At 35.7% G+C, this 19,173-nt stretch overlaps 3 protein-coding genes across 6 annotated transcripts; all 3 read right to left on the reverse strand.

Moving 5' to 3' along the window:
- LOC18590891 (uncharacterized membrane protein At1g06890) lies at positions 1,603 to 4,783 on the reverse strand. Of its 2 annotated transcripts, none has more exons than XM_007016708.2 (9): positions 4,404 to 4,783; positions 4,257 to 4,294; positions 3,429 to 3,554; positions 3,102 to 3,286; positions 2,940 to 3,007; positions 2,701 to 2,833; positions 2,372 to 2,533; positions 2,008 to 2,274; positions 1,603 to 1,916 (listed from the first exon to the last, which is right to left on the reverse strand). In XM_007016708.2, the coding sequence occupies exons 3-9, from the start codon at positions 3,547 to 3,549 to the stop codon at positions 1,830 to 1,832; spliced, it is 1,023 nt and encodes a 340-aa protein (XP_007016770.2). In that variant the 5' UTR covers positions 3,550 to 3,554; positions 4,257 to 4,294; positions 4,404 to 4,783; the 3' UTR covers positions 1,603 to 1,829. The 2 variants fall into 2 exon arrangements, with proteins under 2 accessions (XP_007016770.2, XP_017981954.1); XM_018126465.1 differs by having other exon boundaries at positions 3,429 to 3,549; positions 4,404 to 4,695.
- LOC18590892 lies at positions 6,244 to 11,823 on the reverse strand. Of its 3 annotated transcripts, none has more exons than XM_007016711.2 (15): positions 11,726 to 11,823; positions 10,633 to 10,772; positions 10,348 to 10,459; positions 10,089 to 10,196; positions 9,704 to 9,808; positions 9,325 to 9,408; positions 9,111 to 9,226; positions 8,794 to 8,895; positions 8,597 to 8,710; positions 8,421 to 8,477; positions 8,063 to 8,129; positions 7,575 to 7,628; positions 7,113 to 7,187; positions 6,654 to 6,689; positions 6,244 to 6,540 (listed from the first exon to the last, which is right to left on the reverse strand). In XM_007016711.2, the coding sequence occupies exons 2-15, from the start codon at positions 10,650 to 10,652 to the stop codon at positions 6,448 to 6,450; spliced, it is 1,143 nt and encodes a 380-aa protein (XP_007016773.1). In that variant the 5' UTR covers positions 10,653 to 10,772; positions 11,726 to 11,823; the 3' UTR covers positions 6,244 to 6,447. The 3 variants fall into 3 exon arrangements, with proteins under 3 accessions (XP_007016773.1, XP_007016772.1, XP_017984025.1); XM_007016710.2 differs by having other exon boundaries at positions 10,633 to 10,777; positions 11,726 to 11,814; XM_018128536.1 differs by lacking the exon at positions 11,726 to 11,823 and adding an exon at positions 11,190 to 11,282 and having other exon boundaries at positions 10,633 to 10,777.
- On the reverse strand, positions 13,114 to 18,615 carry LOC18590893. The gene is made up of 4 exons (XM_018126726.1): positions 18,425 to 18,615; positions 16,629 to 17,752; positions 14,904 to 15,574; positions 13,114 to 14,432 (listed from the first exon to the last, which is right to left on the reverse strand). The coding sequence occupies exons 2-4, from the start codon at positions 17,729 to 17,731 to the stop codon at positions 13,408 to 13,410; spliced, it is 2,799 nt and encodes a 932-aa protein (XP_017982215.1). The 5' UTR covers positions 17,732 to 17,752; positions 18,425 to 18,615; the 3' UTR covers positions 13,114 to 13,407.

The raw sequence follows: 19,173 nt of genomic DNA on the forward strand, positions 1-19,173 counted from the left end.
TACATATAATAATAAAAAAAAAAATTAAAGAGTGACGGCCGCCATCTCATCATAATCTTCGATTTATCCCTATTTAATCGTATAGTGTCACTTCATAAATATGTAATGGTAAAAATTTAAAAATTTTTCAAAATAAATATTTTTAAAATTATGAGTATTTATTTTTTAAAATATTTTTAATTTATAAATTTATTTATTAACGAGACGACAATAATATAAACCCGTCTTAATCTTTTAAATAGAGTTACTTTTTCTTCCTTTTTGATGCATAATTAGTAGTAGTAGAGTCCCTTTAATTATTAAAAAAAGTTATTCAAAGGAAGTATCATGGTTTTAGGAAAAGATCATTTTCATATATGCAACTAACAATTTTGTCCTATTTAGGTGACTTTGGAATCTGGTGCATATACTATAATCACATAGATTAATCTAAAAATAACAATAATTCTTCGGCAATTCTTGACTAGACCTTGGAAGTTTACCCATCCCTATAATAATTAAATCTTTTGCATTGGAATATAATTGGTTCTTGTAAGTTGCACCCTTTTTTATATAATTTTCAGGACATAATATTCAGTGTCACCTACTGTATCACGCCTAATTATATTAAGTAATAATTGCTTTTCAAAAAATATTTAAAAATTAAGTTATAAGAAATTCATAATTCAAATATTAGTATTTAATTACATGCAGAACATGCTGATACTTCTATCTGGGGGCTAAGTCAGCATCATCTGGCGAAGGCTCGAAAAGGGTATTTTCGTCCGTAACTTTTTTTTTTTTAAATTATAATCTTACGACTATCTAATCATTGTGAAAAAGATTATCTAATTTGGATAAACTTTTATGTTAATGGATTACATCTCTTGATTTTCGAGATAAAATATAATACTATTTTAGTTCAAAAATAATTAATCCGAATGTGAAAAAGATAAAAACGATGATAACATGCAATGATAATTTTATTTTCGAATTTAAATTTAATTTAAGAAATCGAGAATATATAAACATTTTATTGTCGGGTTAAATATTAATAAAGGGGGAGAGAAATATTATTGGTACAAGAATTATACACAAATTAATACTAATAGTAGTTGCAGTTTGCCTGTTTGCATCAAGAAAAAAGGGCTTTTGTATTTTAGCCAAACAACACCTAACGTGGGTGGGGCTACCTTTGATAACAAGTGCTCACCTATTGGGTTGGTAAAACTGGTTCTTGGTTGGGTTTTTGTTTAATACATTGAAATTCGTTTTAGTACTTGTTTGGTGGAAGATAAAAAGAATTTTCTTCTCTATATTGTTATTTTAAGAATATAAAGTTTTCGATATATTTGTATCATAGTTACATGATATGTTGTGAATTTGAATTTTTGTTAATAAATCTAATTACTTTAAAAAAGTAGACACATTTTAACGATTATAATTTAAAATTTTATTTTGAAAGTTTCGAGTTTGAATCTTGACGTAAGTTGGATATCACGGTAATGTCAGAATCGATATGTACTGAAAGTTTGAGTTTTTATTAATATGTTTAATTGTGTTTTATAACACGAGACTTTCATCTTAAAAGTTTCGAATTTGAATAAGTTGGATAGGCGCTAGTTGTGTTTCATAGCCAAGAGAATGCTAACAATGAAGCTGAATTACACTTTTGTCTATGGTTCGATGAATTTTACAATAAGCTGTGAAGAGGAAGAACAAATGGAATTGGGAAATGAGGGGGGGTTTATTTAAAGAATCAAAGTCATTTACGTGTACTCGAGACAAAATGTTTGGAAAGAAGTCCTTAATACACAAAAATCTTTTATGACAAAAAATCCTGTCTTGCTTTAGACAAGGGAATCCTTGTCTGATTTCTTAACTTCATGACCTTCTTTCTCCATAGCCAGAAATGGTGTTGCATCCTTGTCTTTCATCTGACAAAAACAAAATCAGACATAAAATACTGTCAGCAAAAAACCTTTCCTGGGAGATATCAGGGAAGGGAAGAGAAGGGGTTATATGTACCTGAGACGCCAATGGATCAGCTTGTTTCTTCTTGTTCTCCTGGGTGCAAAAATAGGAGTACAAGCCCATCCCAAAAATGGCTATCAGGATTCCAATGATGTTCCTGTCTGTGAAAGGGTCATGCAGCAGTGTGTAGCCAAAGCCAAGAACTAGGCAAGTCTTGAGGTGGCCGAGTACTTGATATGTGACTGGGGATGTTTTGCCAATAACCAGAAATGTGCTGAAGTTGACAGACACTGATATAACGCATGAGAGAATGATGAATGCCTGCAAATGTTTCAAAAGCAATAAGTTTATCAGAATCCCCATTGATAATCTCTGCTGTGTGATATGGCTGAGAAAAGAGAGGTTTTGGGTTCTGTACCAAGACTATGGGAGAATATTTGTAAGCAAACACGTTTTGCTTGGTGAGACACTGATCTACTAAAGGGCCCGAGACAAAAAGAATAGCTGCTTGAAATGGGGCTGACTGGTACAGCAGCTGGGTTGATGAGACATTGAGCCTCTTCTGAATGGTGTTTGTCAGCTAAATTCCTCAAGTCAAGAAAACAAAAGAAGTGCTAAATCATTTCAGAAGCACTTGTCAATGTTAACTTTCATTTCCTAATATGGAATATGATTCTGAAATGTAAATGCTTGATCAGTTGATGCATCCTCAGGTTTTAACAACCAGCAATGAGAGTAAAAGGATACAATTTGACCAACACAGGTTGTTATAATGGCTAGGAGAGAAAGGGTTGTCCCGACAAGATTGAGCTGCAGATCAGTTATAGAGGCAATGCCAACTCCAACAAGTAAGACAAAGAGGGACAGCCTTATCTTTTGGCTGCACATGGTAAAAAACAGAAGTCCTGGTAAGCTTTGAATCTCAAAATGCTCAACTATCAGAAGCAATGGCTATGTAAAATGAAGACAAGAAGAACAGGAAAAACCTGAATTGTTTTTTAAGGAAGACAGTTTCCAATAATACAGTGAATGGTATGATTGCCAGTTTAGTCATCTGCCAAAAGAGGCACCACAAAGAATGAGGTGATTATATACTTCTGAAATAGATTTCCAGGAAGGCTTAATGTTGTAAGAAAATGTAAGTCCACCTGATAGAATCCAATGGAGTTAAATCCAAGGCTCAGGTTGAGAAGTCCAATGGAAACACCATTGAGGATGCCAAAAAGCATCACAGTTTTCATGTCGATTGATTTATTCTCGAACAGGTTGAAGCGTTGTGCAGCATGAAGGGTGCAAAATGTCACCATGAGATGCCAGCTAGTAAGTGTGGTAGCTGCACCAATGAGAAAGAGGGGGGAGGGGGATCAAAAGAAGATCAACTCAGTGTTGTGGTAAATAAATAGTTTATTCCTCTCTTAATATAATAATGGAGAAAATGGTGTTTAAAATAAAGGAATAAAGAATAGACTAATTACCAAAAGGGAAGCCAAGATTGCTCATCAAAGCTTTGTTGCATATGACAATGGAAACAGATGATGCAACCGAAAGGAACAGGGCACCAATAACACCCAATTGGAAGCTTGACATCTCCCCCATCTTTGCTGAAACCCAACAACAAAAAAGACAAAAATAAGCAGAAAGAACAGCTAGTGGATGTGTACTGCTGCACTTAACAATTGCAATTTGATTGATACTAGTCATTGTAAAATGTCAAGTTAATTTGAAAAATAGATCATGAATTCCTGTTGGTTAACTGCAGATTGTTGTATGTTGATGCATCATTCTTTTTAACCCAACGCATAAAAGATAAGCAGTTTATCATATCACAAGGCAGATTAATCTCAGAACGCTACTTTCTAGAATCTTACCTCTATTACAGATAAAAATATAAGTGTATACTTGACAGAAGAGTCTGGATGTTACTCTATGATCTAGAGAAAAAATTGAGATTAGCTACAGATGTTTTATTCCTGAGATTCTTAATGTTGAACTCTTATCAGAAACTTACAAACAATGGTGGCAGACTATGGAAATAGATTCTTAAAAACATTTATGAACTGTACATTGATGAAAATGCAAACTGTTTTCCTTTTCTTTATTGAATATATTCCACTGTTACCCAACATTGACGTGGAAAAACTCAAAATGGACTTGATTAATTGTATAAATATTCTTCAAGCTTTTTCTGGTTTGCATGTTTCAGAAGCAATGAACATGCAGAGACAAAACAATAGAGTCTTATGAGTTATCACCTTCTCCTTTGCAGAAATAGATATCTATGCAAATACTTATATAAATGTTACCTTGAAAAGAAGTAGAAAGCTTTGGAGTTTTAGGAGCCCTGGAAAAGATTCAAAGAAAGAAAACTAAACTTAGTTTCATCAAACACATTCCTTCAGAGAACTAAAAATAAAAAAAGGGATGATCAGAGTGAACAAAGAGAGATATACCTTGTGAAAGAGTGCAAGTAAGTTTTACAGGATTATTGACAGAGGGCTCCTACAACTCCATAAACTGACCAGAAAGCACCAGGATACAACAAAATCAAATGTGAGAGGGCTGGAGAAGAGAGTTGATAGAGATTTTTGAGCTGCAGAAAGCTTGGAGAAGAAAGAGAGAGAGAATGAGTTGGTTGTGGCTTGTATGAGAATGTAGGTTTTTAAGCAGGCTTTCTATGTTGGATTGCAAAGAGGGTTGGTGCCTAACGCTGTTTCAATTTGAAGTACTAACTTGTATTGTATTTGTTATTCCAGAAGGAAGCTAACGATCAATTTAAGCAAGGAGACAGTCAAATTTTTTAAAATGCTGTTGAGATAACATAATGAAACTTCCTTTTCCAATTACAACTACCCCCATGCCCACTCCTGTTTACTCTTTTTCATTTCCTGCAACATGAGTTGCTGAGGTCATTTGTTTTTGTTTCACCCCCATGCTGTCATTGATGTTGTTTCTCATCAGACCCAAAAATTAAAAAGAAATTCTCTCTGTGATTGTGTGCAACAAATTTGATGACTGTAGAAAGAATTATTTTATCAGGGTGAATTTGCCTTTTTGTTGGTCAAACTGATTGATGTTTAAGCATCGAATTTAGTGGTGAAGATCTCTGTCACAGTCCAATGTGGTCTCCCAAACCATCTAGCTAACCCACCTTTGTACCAGCTCACCTATATCTCTTTAAGCATTTAGGGAGAAATTTTAAATGAGCCTTAGCCCACAAGCCAGGAAGGTAAGACGAACATTTTCTTATATGCAAGTGAGGTGCCTGCCATTGCAAGCAATAAGGCTTTGCCATCCTCAAACTCAATTGGAAGTTTGGTGAGGAAAAAAAGAACTTTATTTTCACTCATGAAGTGGCCTTTTCCTTGGCTTCCTTTAAGCATCACCATGACCAACCAGGCAAATTAGGAAAAAAACACTTTCTCACAGTATATCTCTACTGTGCCCCTTGGGCAACGTCTCTGGTCTTGGACCACAACCAAGAATGAGAATCCTGCCGACATTCAGGCATTTATCTAACGAAAGTTGTACATAACATTACATCTTATTCTTTCCGGCAATTACATTCCATTACAATCATGAAATGATAAGGTACCAAACGTATCTTAGATCATACCAACACAGTTTTCTTATTATAATTTTGGCCATGTTGGGTACAAAGATATGCTTACAGGGAATGATTCATTTGTTAGCAAGCTGTTCCACCTTATTTGTTAGCAAGCTGTTCCACCTTATTACATACTTTTGGATAGTTGCATAGGAGACAGGGAGAGAGAGAGTAAACAATGGGTGAGAGAGTGGGAGTTCATAGTCTTTCTTAACAAGACATGGAGGCACCATTCTCAAAGCAGACCATCATGCAGATCATGAGGAGTTTGCTCAGTTTTCAGCATCAGATCCTAGGGAAAAATCAGTTTTTTACTACTTCCTTATGGGTGAGACATGTAATGGAGTACCTGCTCCTTACTCTTCAAAAAGGGAAGGAAATCTTCAGTGAAAAATGAAAATGCGGCTCAAATGTCAAAGCAGTGGGACATCAAAGATACATATTCGGCAGTTACATGACAAACCTTCTCTCTTTAGTTGAAAAAGAGAAGGAAAACACCATTTGCTTCCATTTACAGTTACTTCATTTGAGTGTGATGCAGAAATTAAAGTATTAGATTGAAATCAGCTGAAAGCTCCTCCCTGCCTTATTAAATGTTTAGAAAACTAATTGATATAACTCCCCAATTTCCTTGACACCAACATTGTTAAAAGGCAAGTAGAAAAATGATCAAAACATGAGGAAGATGAGATAACAAATGATTCTCTCCTTTTTATATAGCTGTAAAAATCATAAGGTACAAAAAATGTGGCTCAGGAATTGAGTCTACCCTTCTTTCACAGCAAAAAATGTCACTTAAACTGAACTCTAACAAACATCATGTGAGATGATACATGTACAAATGTGGGGTGACAATGAGAGAGGTTTGGGGGAAAAAAAACAATATAAATTTATTCCTTTCCAAGCTGAGCAAGGTATGCCTTGTCTGCACTTGCAAGACGATTCTGAAACATTGACCATTCGTTTTTGCACCTTGCTCTAACCTGTGGAATGGAAAAGAAAGAGAGAAGTGAGTTGGTTTAGAGATTTAATCTTTCTTTTTCTGAAGAGAAGTTTCAAAATAAGGCACTGATGTCAAAATTCATAATATGCATACCCCTTCCCAAGGAGCTTTTCCATCCTCCTGCTTGCCCTGAAATGTTGACAAAACTCATTGTAATGAGATTATAATCAGGAGGGCCATGACAAACATGTTGAATATGAATGAAGCAAGGAACTGGCAAACTAATATAATAGGGGAAAGAATAATGCTACAACATGAGATAATATCAAAGTTGAGCGGGTGTCATCCAATGCTGCTCAAGTGCCGGGGAAAATTGTTCCAAGAAGGGGAAAAAAGAGTTACTCAGTTTAACTTCTTCAATGAAACAAATCAACATCACCTGGCACCAGTTTTATGTTTACCACCCATGCCATCAAATATAGATCAAAAGCTATATTCATATAATTAATAATTCACACAAACTGTTGAAGGAAACTGTATAAGAATATGAGACACAACATCATTCAGCATTATAACATTGCCAAAATATCAAGCATGCTGATGATGACTCACCTGGCTCCCAAGAGAAGGAATTACTTGATGAATAATCCATTGTGAATCTACCACACCAATTTTTTCATGCGCAGGCTGCGGAGAAGAAAATAGGATTCAGGACAACATTAAATAAAAGGTACAGGCTGATATTATAAACATGAAGCTCTCAGTTTGCACAAGGGTGGGCTAATAGAAGCCAGCTTGGCATGTTATTAGATAGTTGAAAACAATATTGATCTTACTAAAAAATTAACAATTTGTACAAACCAGTCCCTTTGATTCGTTCTACATGTCATTGTCATAAGAATGCTTTCATAAATTCAAATTTTTCTGAATTTTCCAACGAAGAGTTGGTAATTCTAAAGTATTTTATCAATGTCTGATTTTCCATCTAGCAAAGACTTGCAGTGTCTTATTGTTTTCACTGGAGAGCAGTCAATGAGGAAAAGGAAATGGCAAAACGAGACAAAAACCACTAACCTCAACACATCTTCTGAGAGCAAAATCCAATCCCCATCCATGCACCAAATCGTTCTACAAGAACATGATTTGTTAAGCATTTTGGTAGTATCAAAAAAAGGAAGGAGATAGAGAAAATTAAGTTATTAAGTACATTTCTAGCAAAAAATGTTGTGTGCTCCTAATCTCTGTCTCCATTCCCCTCTCATCATCACAGAAGTTGAGAATGGAGGGAACTCATCTAACAGTTCTCTTTCTATTTAGTTTATTTCTTTATTTATCTATTTTTAGGTTGGGAGAAGTGAACCTCCGATGTGCATCTTACAATCAAGGGCTTGTTCTTGACAATTAGGATACCCATCAAATTTTGCAGAAATATTAAATTGCATTTGTTTTGTAAAGCAAGGAAGCAAATAGCATGTTCAACCTATCTAGTCAGTTAATCTGGGAGCACGTAAATATTCTAAATAATGTGGCCATAGTCCACAAAATCCTTAATCATAATTTACCTGAATCATATACCATACACAACGCCAAGCTTCCCGAGAAAACACTGGTGCCATAATTTCCACAAAACTGAAAGAAAGCAAGCAATTTTAAATGCACTGAGAGAAAAAGAGGACATCCAGTTGAAGGAACGTTAACAGTGAAGTACATTACAAACATGCAAATGAGAGGCCAATTATGATTCTCCCAACAGACATGATTCCCCTTTTTCAGAATTTGCAAGTCAGTCCAAAATAGTGATGTCTGGGCCTTTCAAGTACGCTCAGTATCATATTATGTAACTTGTAAATATTATAATTTACAAGTATAACCACTTTGCTAAAAATTAGCGAGAGAGAGAGAGAGAGAGAGAGAGCATACGCAGCACATGGAGGCAAATGTGAATCACTACACCAGCCCGGTTTCTCTTCAGTAATTCTGTGAACCAAGTGGAAATGCAGAATTTCAGAGAAAAAACACATGATTTTTTTTTAGTAGTACAATAATTGTCCCTTCATATGCCACGAGAGAGAGAGAGAGAGAGAGAGAGAGCCTACTTGTGAACTTCTCGGTCACCTCTCCTCTTTGTCATCTGCCATGTCAGTCCATTATTGGGCTCCAAACCTGGTTGTGAGATCTCCAAACCATGTTTCTTGACCAATTCTATGTATCTGGTAACTTGAAAGGAGAAAATTAGAAAGAAACATATACATGTTGAAATTAAGTGAAAATATAACTGGTTGAATAGACAAACCTCTCCCCGTTGAAATGTTCCACTCCCAGATCTTCGTCCCAGATGAAAATATATTCATAAGAAGCAACGATGTCTGGATGCAAAAACCTTTTTGCATACCACCTGAAATATATATACAAGCAGGAATGTAAGAACTGGCAGCAAAATTATCATCCATTTGAATAACAACAAGTCTAAGCTAATCTAACAAGGCAACGAGTGAAACTCATAGATACAAGAAATATGCAAAGGCTTATTCTATCTTTAAAAACTCCCTAATACTAAAAGGATCAGAAAAGATAGAAATTTTAAACCATTCAGAACACTATTAAACTTACCATTTTGTTTGCTTCCTCACACTAACATGGATTGCATTCTTTGACCACTCAAATTGGTCCCATTCTGTTGTATGGCCATCATAATGAAAAAGCAAAATTTGGAAATCCTCAGAAAACTACCTCAACATGTAAGAATACAGAAGTGTCAGAAACCCTGGAAATCAAAATTGGAAAAAAACTGAAAAGCAACGATGGAATGATCCCATTCTCTAACCTTTTTAACACATGCATCAATATTATTCCTCTGTGCAATACCAACTGTAAATGTTACTAAATACTTTGGTTTCTTCTTCAGATCCTGCAGATTTGAGGAAAATCATAATAACCAAGATATCAAGACACATGAAGGTACATTTAACATGTGCCAGGCGTATGTATCAAAGCTGACAATGATAGTGATGTAGTGTCAAAATGGCCCTCACGCGCCAGAACTTTTTTAGGGGAAACAACATTATAAGCTGCTTGCAACGTTCTAGTCAGCAAAGGTGTTGAATAATAAAGAAACTTCCAGCATATGACCATTTGCTAAGTTGGTATAGTTAAAGCGCCAACATTATGATGTTTCTACATTAATGGTACTTCGTCTATCATACCTCACCAGGTTCACCCCATAATCTGCGCAGGTAAAGGTCAGATTCTGCAACAACAATTCCTGGAGGTAATAATTCTGCACCACGAGGATTTGTTGGAACATATATCTGGGTAAAACACACGAGCAGAGAACAATTAACAAACTGGATAAAAAACAAGCAGCACCCTGTAATTGTGAACAAAGAGCATGACTCCACATATATATCAGAGTTAAGCTGACTAAGACAAAGTAAAATGGCTCAAAAAGAAAGCAGCAAACAAAACTCTTTACTGTTGCCCTGAGAATTTGAAAATAAATAATCTAAAAAATGCCAATTATATGTCTTCCCCCTTACAAATAACAAAAGATTACAAGGCAAAGAGATGGAGTGTAAACACCACAGGCACCTTAGGAACATTGCCCCCGGTTGTTTCAGGAGATCTGTCTCTGGGAAAATCATTGTCATCAGGAAGGGCTACATCAAGAGATGATATCAAGCTTGAAGGTAAGTGAATCTGCAGGGTTTGAAAACAAATCATTTGAATGATATATCCTTCTCTTTTTGGCCAAAATATGGATAATAGATCTATTGCAGCATAGCTAGATATTAATGAAGGATAATAGATCTATTGCAGCATAGCTAGATATTAATGAAGGCCAACGTACCTTATTAAGGGAAGCATATGGAAATGATACACCAATAAAAAATCCAAAAACGACTCCAAGAATTGTTATGATAATGATCCTTGCACTATCATTTGTTTTCTTAAAAACTCCACTGCAAAGCATTGAAATAGTTCAGTAAATGGGACCCTGAAAATTTGTTATCATCCCAAGAAAGTTTGGGAATTCAAGATGCATAAGAGAGCTATAAGGTTAAAAACCGTTATTTACACCATTACTTTCTAAAAGTGACATATAATAATTAATAAGTGAACAACAAATCCTAACCTGCGGTGCACAGTGCCCATCTCAGTATACTCTCTTTGCACTTGAGTTAAAAGGTTAGGTGACCACAAGAACAGTTATCTCCCATAAGCACCTTCAGGAGCAAATGGGGCATTCTTCAAGTTCACCAAAGCAATGCAACTCTAATCTTCAATATATTACAAAAAGAATCAAAATACCAACAAAATATCTCCAATGCTATATATTTCAAAAGAGTGCTTCGGATTAGAGGAATATAATAAATTCACAACATTTAAGGTGGCAAGAAACGAAAGCTAGAACAGAAATGACAAGTCTCATTTGTTTCTTAAGATAATGCAATTGAAATCAAATACAAAAAGTTAACACACGATACAAGCAAGCCACCATATTAATTATTACTTCAACTCAGCCAATGATTAAAAATTTCAAACTTTAAAACCACTGACATAGTTCAAGCATGTTTTGACCATCCTTTAATTTTAGAAAGCAATACACTGTAAAAATTCAACTACAGATGTATGTCAAAACTATTAACACTCTTATAAATAAAAAACTGTCATAAATTATGCTATTCATACTGTTTTCTCTCTGCAGAACCACTCCTTTATGCTTTCCCACTTTTCGGTTCATTCCCATTTTACCATCCTTGATCCACCACATGTTTTTCCAAAACCCAAAATGCAAATCACTTCAAAATAATAAAAAACCGCCAAATTATGCAGTGAACAGAAATATCCAATTAATCAATTTGCATCTACAAAGATAACATCTTTACTCTCTGTTAAAAGAAACAGTTAAGCCACTCCATTCAAATTCTTGATCTGAATACTAAACAAGAAATCTTCCTCATCACATTTAGCAAAAACCCAGATTGTTTAAACAAATACAAAAGTTTCAACTTTAAGGACCAAAATACTTCATTTTCTAAAGAACGAAAACTTTACATTCCAAGATCATAGCCAAGAAGAAGAAGAAAGAAAACCCAAGAAAAAAAAAAGACTTACTTCATAAAAATTGGCCATCAAGAAATCATTTTTATAGAAAAATAACTAAAACCCAACAACAAAAAATATACATATTTCAACAAGGAAATGCTAGGGTTGGAGAAACTTACGTGGTTGATTAGTTGATCTTGTGTCACAGAGAGAGAGAGAAACAGAGAGAAAAAAGGAGAGCCTTTTCTAAATTTTAAAGGGGGATACAGAGAGAGAGAGAGAGACAATGAGAGCAGAAAGTCACATCTGGTTTATATTGTGTTTGGGCTTTCAGGGGACTAAAATTAAAAAATTTTAAATTACTAATTATTTAATTAAAATTAAAATTATCATTATTATAAATACCATGTATATATAATTAGAGTTTGTACTTTAAGAAGAATTAACAAATACTTATAAATAAAAACAATCACTTTTTTAATAATTAAATATTTGAGAAAGTTTAAAAGAGATCAAAGATTATATATACACACATATATGCATACATATAAATCGATTATACTACCTCATTTAATTTAAATATTTTTACAACGATCATCTTAATTTATCAAGTATCAGTTTTAAAATTACGAATAAATGTGTCTCGAATTAAAAATTTCAGATTATTTAAAACATCATGATTGGTCAAACATATTTTTGTAATCCAATAAATTTTATAAATGAATTATCAAAAGTAGTAGTTGGCTTGTCAATATGAGAACATTTTATCTTTTATCTTTTATTGCTAATATTTATTTGGAAAAAAGTTTCAATTTTGGAAATAAATTAAATCTAAATTACACTATCTAAAATCATAACAAATTAGTAATCCAATTCAGAAAAAATAGATTTTGCTGAGCAAAAATCTTCAAGTAGTACAGTATTAACCAAATATAAACTTATCCTTTTAAGAAATTTTGATGGCAAAAGAAGAATTTACTAGATATTTTCAACGATAATAATAGAATAAAAAGAAATTTTTTTAGAATAATTATGATTGTGACATAAAATATAAACGAAGACGAATAAAACTATAAAAAAAGTGACATAGACACATACTTTGAAACCATTACCTAACATTTTCGATTTTCCGACCACGTCAATTTTGACGATATTATCTTAATAGAATTTTACACTGTTTACATTTACAATGAAAGATGAAAATTCCATATTCTATATGGGAACTTTGGTGTCCATCCAATGCGATGTTTGCTTGAACTCTATGCAATAGCTCACCACCAACCACTTTAATATGTTTACGTGCCACTGGCCATATCAGGAAAGTTGCACTTCTTGGGGATTTTTAGGTGATCAATCAAATGTCATTAAGAGATTCAAATAAACAAATAAATATATATGTAGTTTTTAAATTTTAAGACGCGTATTCAATTTAAATATATTTTTAATTTTAGAAAAAAAGAATTTTTTTATTATTATTTTAATTTTTACGTATAAAAATAAGTAAACAACTTTAAATTTTACGAGCAGTATTGAACAAAGATAAAGAGGAGAGAGAGAGTAATGCTGGATTAATTTCATGTTTCTGTTTGTGGAGACAATTACAGTTTACAGCAGAGCCACTCTTGGCTTTCATTGAGTAACATCAATTCTTTTCCCCATTAATCCTGCTTCCCAATTCCAATAATTGGAATATCAATCAAGGAAGAAACAATGTTAAACCTTTGTTTCCCACTGTTTCTTCCCCTCCCTCTTTTTTTTATGGTTCCATTGATTCAGGTATAAGTAAAAAAAAGGAAACAAAAATATTACATTGGTGAATTATGAAAGAAATAAAGAATAACCAATAGCAAAAGGGATTCAATCAAAGGAATTTTGAGCATTGCTGCGGCAGGCCTGTCACGCGATTAACCGTCACGATCTCTGTGGCATTATCGCATCGTAGTACGTCTTGACCCAGCTTGGCTCCTGCTGCCTTGAGCCCCTTGAGTGAAACAGGTTGGTTGAACAGGTTGAGTGATGGCAGCTTTGAGGCTGGAGGCATCTTCCCTTTAGGCAACAGGGGTCTAAAATCTTCCTTAAGCAATGGGACTTCAAAGTCTGCCTTGTCATGCCTAACGACGTTGTCCTTGGCACTGATGTGAGCTCCTGGTTCCATATGGTTAGTTGAGAAGCTAGCTTGGTTTGGGAAGTTGGGATAGAGGCTAACATAGCCTCTGAGGTACATCATGTCGATGAGAAACTTCTTCCATGAAGCTTGCCAACCATTTGTTCTAGACTTTGGGATTTGAACTGGGTTTGCTTTGGCATCTTCAGTGAACCTCATATTCATGTACACGTAGAACTCTCTCCAATGCTTGGGGAAGAACACTGAACCCCAACTGCAAGGTAGCTGGTGAAGGTAAGGTGTGTTGGGGTGAATGCGCTTGAAGAACTCAGTTGGGTTCCATTTTGGCCTTTCCTTCACAACTTCAACCAGTCGTGGAGTGTAAAGAGAGATCGATGAGAGCTCAGGAAGGGAGATCTGAGGGTCATAATGGTAGGCTAAGAGAGCATATTTAATCCATAGATAGTAGTAAGGAGAGACTTCGATATCATCCTCGAGGAGTAGGCCATAGTCGTCATCTGATGTTGGGTACCAACTCTCACTTACTGCTCGAATCAGCCCCCCTTGAATGATTCTCCTTCTGAGTGTTTTAGGACCATGAGGCCACTCAAATGAATCTACGAGTTTGATGGTTGCCTCATCCACTTTACTGTCCATATTGAAGCTTATAGGAATCTCATCTCCAACATAGTATGCGTCACTGAGAGATTTAAGCAGCCTTGTTAAGGATGGAGCACGGTTTTGGGTGATTATGTTGACAGAGATCCTCATCCGGTTCCAATCTGCAATTGACAATTGACCACTTAGATGATTGCTCATCAGATAAATGAGGGGTGGGAAGGTGGAAAAATATGAATGAAGCAGAGATCAGTGAACTAGATTTTTAGCTAAATGCACCAATTTGTTCATCAAAAATCTTTAAAGACCATTTGCAAAGATACCATGTTCTCCTTGCCACCTACTTTTTGGGATCTGCTGAATCCTAACAACTCCAGTCAAAGCCTATGCCTATTAGGTAAATTTTCTGTACAAGTATAGTTTATTGTTTGAGGTATTAGGAATCCTTTTGTGGAAGGGTATGCACTTCTTGACTCACTAAACATACTTGACAGCCTTAAAGGCTCGAACCATCGAAATTTATCAGAACCAAGCAAGATCACGGCTTCTTTTTAATAATGTCGATTGTTCGTTTCTAGGTATTCAGTTATTATATATGGATATGGCTCTGAAGGAGAAAAGGTTAGCAGTCTTACTTGGCAATGCTGTTGACCTTAGATCAGCCATCCATAGAACCTTTGAGACAGATGACCTTGGTAGAAGTACCAGTGCAGTACCATTTGCATTCGTCTCGGATGCCAACTTCAAAGCTTTCTTCACATTGGGGTCAATGTCTGTCACGGTGATCACTACACTGGGGTTGTGAATTTTGATCAACCCTTTCATGCTAGAGTACACCGCTTGCAGAACTGGGACCTCAGACTTTGATGCTCCCGAAATTGCCCCAATTTGCAAATCGAAAATCTTAAATCTTCGCTCTTTACAAACCAACTTTGGCCAGTTCAAAGCTGCTGCAGCATCTTCACATGGGCAGAAACCACCTCCAGAGACTACAATATAAGCCTTCTTGCCAACAGTAGACCTGAACTTTTCAAGCAGTGGTGCAAGTGCCTTGACCTCATCAACAGAGTGAGCATAAAAGAGAGCATCAATCTTTTGAGGATACATTGCAGCCCACTGAGTTATATAACCAGTAGTCAGTGCCCTCCACCACTGATCATCTCTGACTTGAACTATGTCCTTGAAGATTACAGTGGTTTCGGACACATAAGCAAGCCTATGTTCACTGTCTCCCCAAGTTTCTTTGTCAGTTGGGTCAACTGGAAGAACAAATGAGCCAGCATTTCTATACTTCTGAAGCTGATAGCTGCACAAGTTCGCAAAAAAAATTATAACCATCAGAACCCTGAAAACTACTAGAAGTTTAGAACAGGAAAGATTATCCAATCTGTATAACAGTCTTTGGAATGCCATAAGAAACTTGAGCTACACCTTGATCAAATCAGCAGTAGCACTTAGCAACTATAATTAGCTCTGATTTAAAATATGATTTTCATTATTCTTATCATCACGACCGCCATTCTAGTTCTTCTACTGCTGTTACTATTATTCTTTATCAACTTAGAAGTGCCAAAGGATTGTAATTTTGGAATTCTAAGATCACATATTAATTCTGAAAAGGGCTACCTAGGGACCAACTTAACACTCAATAATGTTGAGATAGTGCTGCACAGAATCTTAGAAGTGAGTGCCATTTCCTACCAAGTTTCACTTCCTCCAGCAAATTCAACATGTATAATGTGAAGTAAATAATTTAGAACAGACAAAACCAGTGATGCAGAACTATTAGTAGTGGAAACAGGATACAGAGTATCCATCCTTAAGTGGAACTAGTATATAAAAAAATCCATCATTTCCCTCTTAGGGATTACAATATTCAGAAAAGCTGACAAAATTAGTACTAATAAATTGTAGCAAGAGTTAAGAAGATTTTTTCATAGAAAAACAGAATTAAGTAGAGAATTAGTACTTCAAATTCTTTCTGAGTCAACTTTCAATACCATCAATATTTAGATCAGGTTAGTTGCATGGTCAACTTCCTGTTGCGTTGAACCTATACTCTGAACATAATTTATCAAATATGTGAAGATCTCTCTGCTGCAATCATTTTCCTCAAGATAATTAAATCAATATACTTAGCAATGATACCTATTGGTCTTCATCACAACTGATTTAGAATAATGAATAGCTTGTTTGCATAATATTAAACAGGTGACCAAACCAAGAAAAGATGCTTTACCATGGTGAGACAGGTGGAAGCACGAAAATGAGTAGGACCGATGTCTATATGCACATAAACAAGATGATAATGTGCAGAAAACAATGAGAATCTGGCAGGGTTTCAGTCACTGTAAACGTACCTAAGGTGCAGATCTTCACCAGTCATGAATGTGAAAGGTCTCTCAATGAAAAGTGCCTTGACAAGCTCTGCAGATAAGAACCATGAGCTGGAAAGAAAATCCACCTGCACAATTTTGTCAACTGTAATATCATAGGCAGGGTCAGGCAAGTAAAGCCCTGCCTCCTTGGATCGAAATTTCCTATAGCTTGGGAATGTGAAGTCCTTCTGTCTGAAAGGCAAGATCCTTCCTATGCTGCCCAAAACAGAGTTTTTGTACTTTTCAGTTCCTGCTGCATGAGATAAAATCTGTAGCATTTTCTTCCCAGGAATCATGTCATCATCAAGGATATAAACCAGATCAGCTTCTGTTTGTAAAGCCATTTGGAACCTGCCATAGTACTTGAAATCATAGCTTGAACTAATGAAGCTGATCCTTGAATCATTGTAGCTCTCAACAATTCTCTTCAGAGAGAGCTCGTTTGGACTCCCAAATGAAAGCACCCAAACATGATGGACTGGGAGCGTCTGTTGGAGCAATGAATCAAGCTGGGCACAAAGTGTTTTTCTCTTGAAATGGTTCAAGAGCACTGTCACTTTTGGTCTATTTGGACCACGCATATCCCACTTGGATTTCATTGCCATTAGCTCAGCCAGAGTTTCTGTACCAATGGTCTTGCTTTGAAAATCCAGTACCTTATCATACAACTCTCTCTTCAACTTGATCATCTGAACATCATTGGACTTCTTCTGCATGAAATCAATCTTCTCATGCTCACAAACTTCAGATGGGGTAATCGGAGGGACTTCAGCTCTGATGAGAGAAGCAGCTTCTTGGTAGCGACCAAGAACATGCGGTGGGATGATGAACTGTTTCATGTTCCTCGCAATCCTTGTAGCCCAAGTAAAGTCTGGTTTTGTTCTTAAATCCACTGCTGGACTCATGTAATACAAAAGGAATGTTGCATACACTGCAAACGCAAATTGCAGGCAGGTGAGAGCTGTCACAAGCCGAGTAGAGGCATTCTTAGGAACCTTGACCTTAGCCTTTCCTCCAACATAATCACTGAGCATTCCTTCCAAGTAATCCCCACTTCTCACATTTGAACCCCGGACAAATCCCATTTCATGGATTTCAGTTTATCCCTACAAAAACAATCACAGAAGGAAAATATATTCAACCCAAAATGCTTTGAAAGAATCCAAGTTTGAAGTGAGCAATGGAAGAGACAAAAGTGGGGGGGTGTAGAAGAAGCTGGTGACGACGGCCAATGGATCCTGTGCCATTGTATATATATATAAATGGAAAGGTACTGAAAAGTGAAGGTGAAGCACCCCATGAGAAATGCAGCAAAGGGGTCACATGGGCTAAACGTTTACATTAATAAAGCTAAATTAACAAATTATATTTTGTTGTATATACGCGTTACGTTCACCACTTCTCTTCCCTCATACATTTCCATTGAACTGCCTTGTACCACCCTCAAGACACTCACCTAGAAAAAGCCGGTTTTCATGGCGTAGAAAAGGGCTATCCCTGCGTTTTTGGCACTGCCCACATAATCCCATATGCTTTATTTTCTTTTCTCTCTCTCCCTCAAAGCTTTTAACACTGAAATTTAGATCTTCCAGAACAATTCCCACCCCCCTAGGGATTGAATAAAAGTACAAAAAAGGAATATATTTAAGAGTTTTATTTGTCAAACTCAGTTCCCTAGATCAGGATTACCTGTCCAATGAAGTTTAATACAAGTAAATTTATTAAAAGCCAAAATATATATGAATAAACAAGACAAAACACAGAAGTCATGACAGTACCTTGGTCATAAAGGAAACGAACCCAGAGCGAGATTAACTACAAGGAAGAGCCCGCCTTTCTCTTGTTCAGCAAATGAAGCAAAGAAAAGAAACCTTTGATTCAAACGAAACAAATGTTGTCAATGGCTAGAACGACGCCGCGTCGAGTAGAGCTGTCGACAAGGGAGGTATATTAGGCAAAAGGAGGAAAGATCGAGTATATAAGAGAAATTAACAACGAGGAAAAACGAAAATGACTTGAATATACATATATAGCATTGGCAGGGTTTGACTTTGCATGTAGATACGTAAATGAACATTGCAGCAAGCTCTCTCTCTCTCTCTCTCTCTGTTAATGGCTTTTTGCCTAACTTTGTGCAAGTTGAGTTAATGCAAGAAAACCCATCACTGGACTTGCTTCCACAAGGGAGAAACATTCAACCTAAGACATCTCAACGCTTCTTTTCTTCTCTTAATTTTATCAGGTGAGATGCCATTATAATCTGAAGGAGAAACTGCCTTTTGATTCAATCAGGGTTTGTCTGTGTGCTGATTAAGAACATCAACAGGGATTTCAAGAGTTTATTTATGTTAGATATACGACAAAGAATCTTAACCGCCATGCATCCATTGAAGAGCTTCCAATTAACGACAAATTAGTTCTGCTGATTTCACTTCTTTTATACTGTTTTTTCTTTGAACATAACATATTCTACTCGTGTAATTATGAAATCTTTTTATTAATAAATATTTCGTTCGAAGAATTCATG

This window comes from Theobroma cacao, chromosome 9, assembly GCF_000208745.1.
Source record: "Theobroma cacao cultivar B97-61/B2 chromosome 9, Criollo_cocoa_genome_V2, whole genome shotgun sequence".
Classification (NCBI taxonomy): domain Eukaryota; kingdom Viridiplantae; phylum Streptophyta; class Magnoliopsida; order Malvales; family Malvaceae; genus Theobroma; species Theobroma cacao.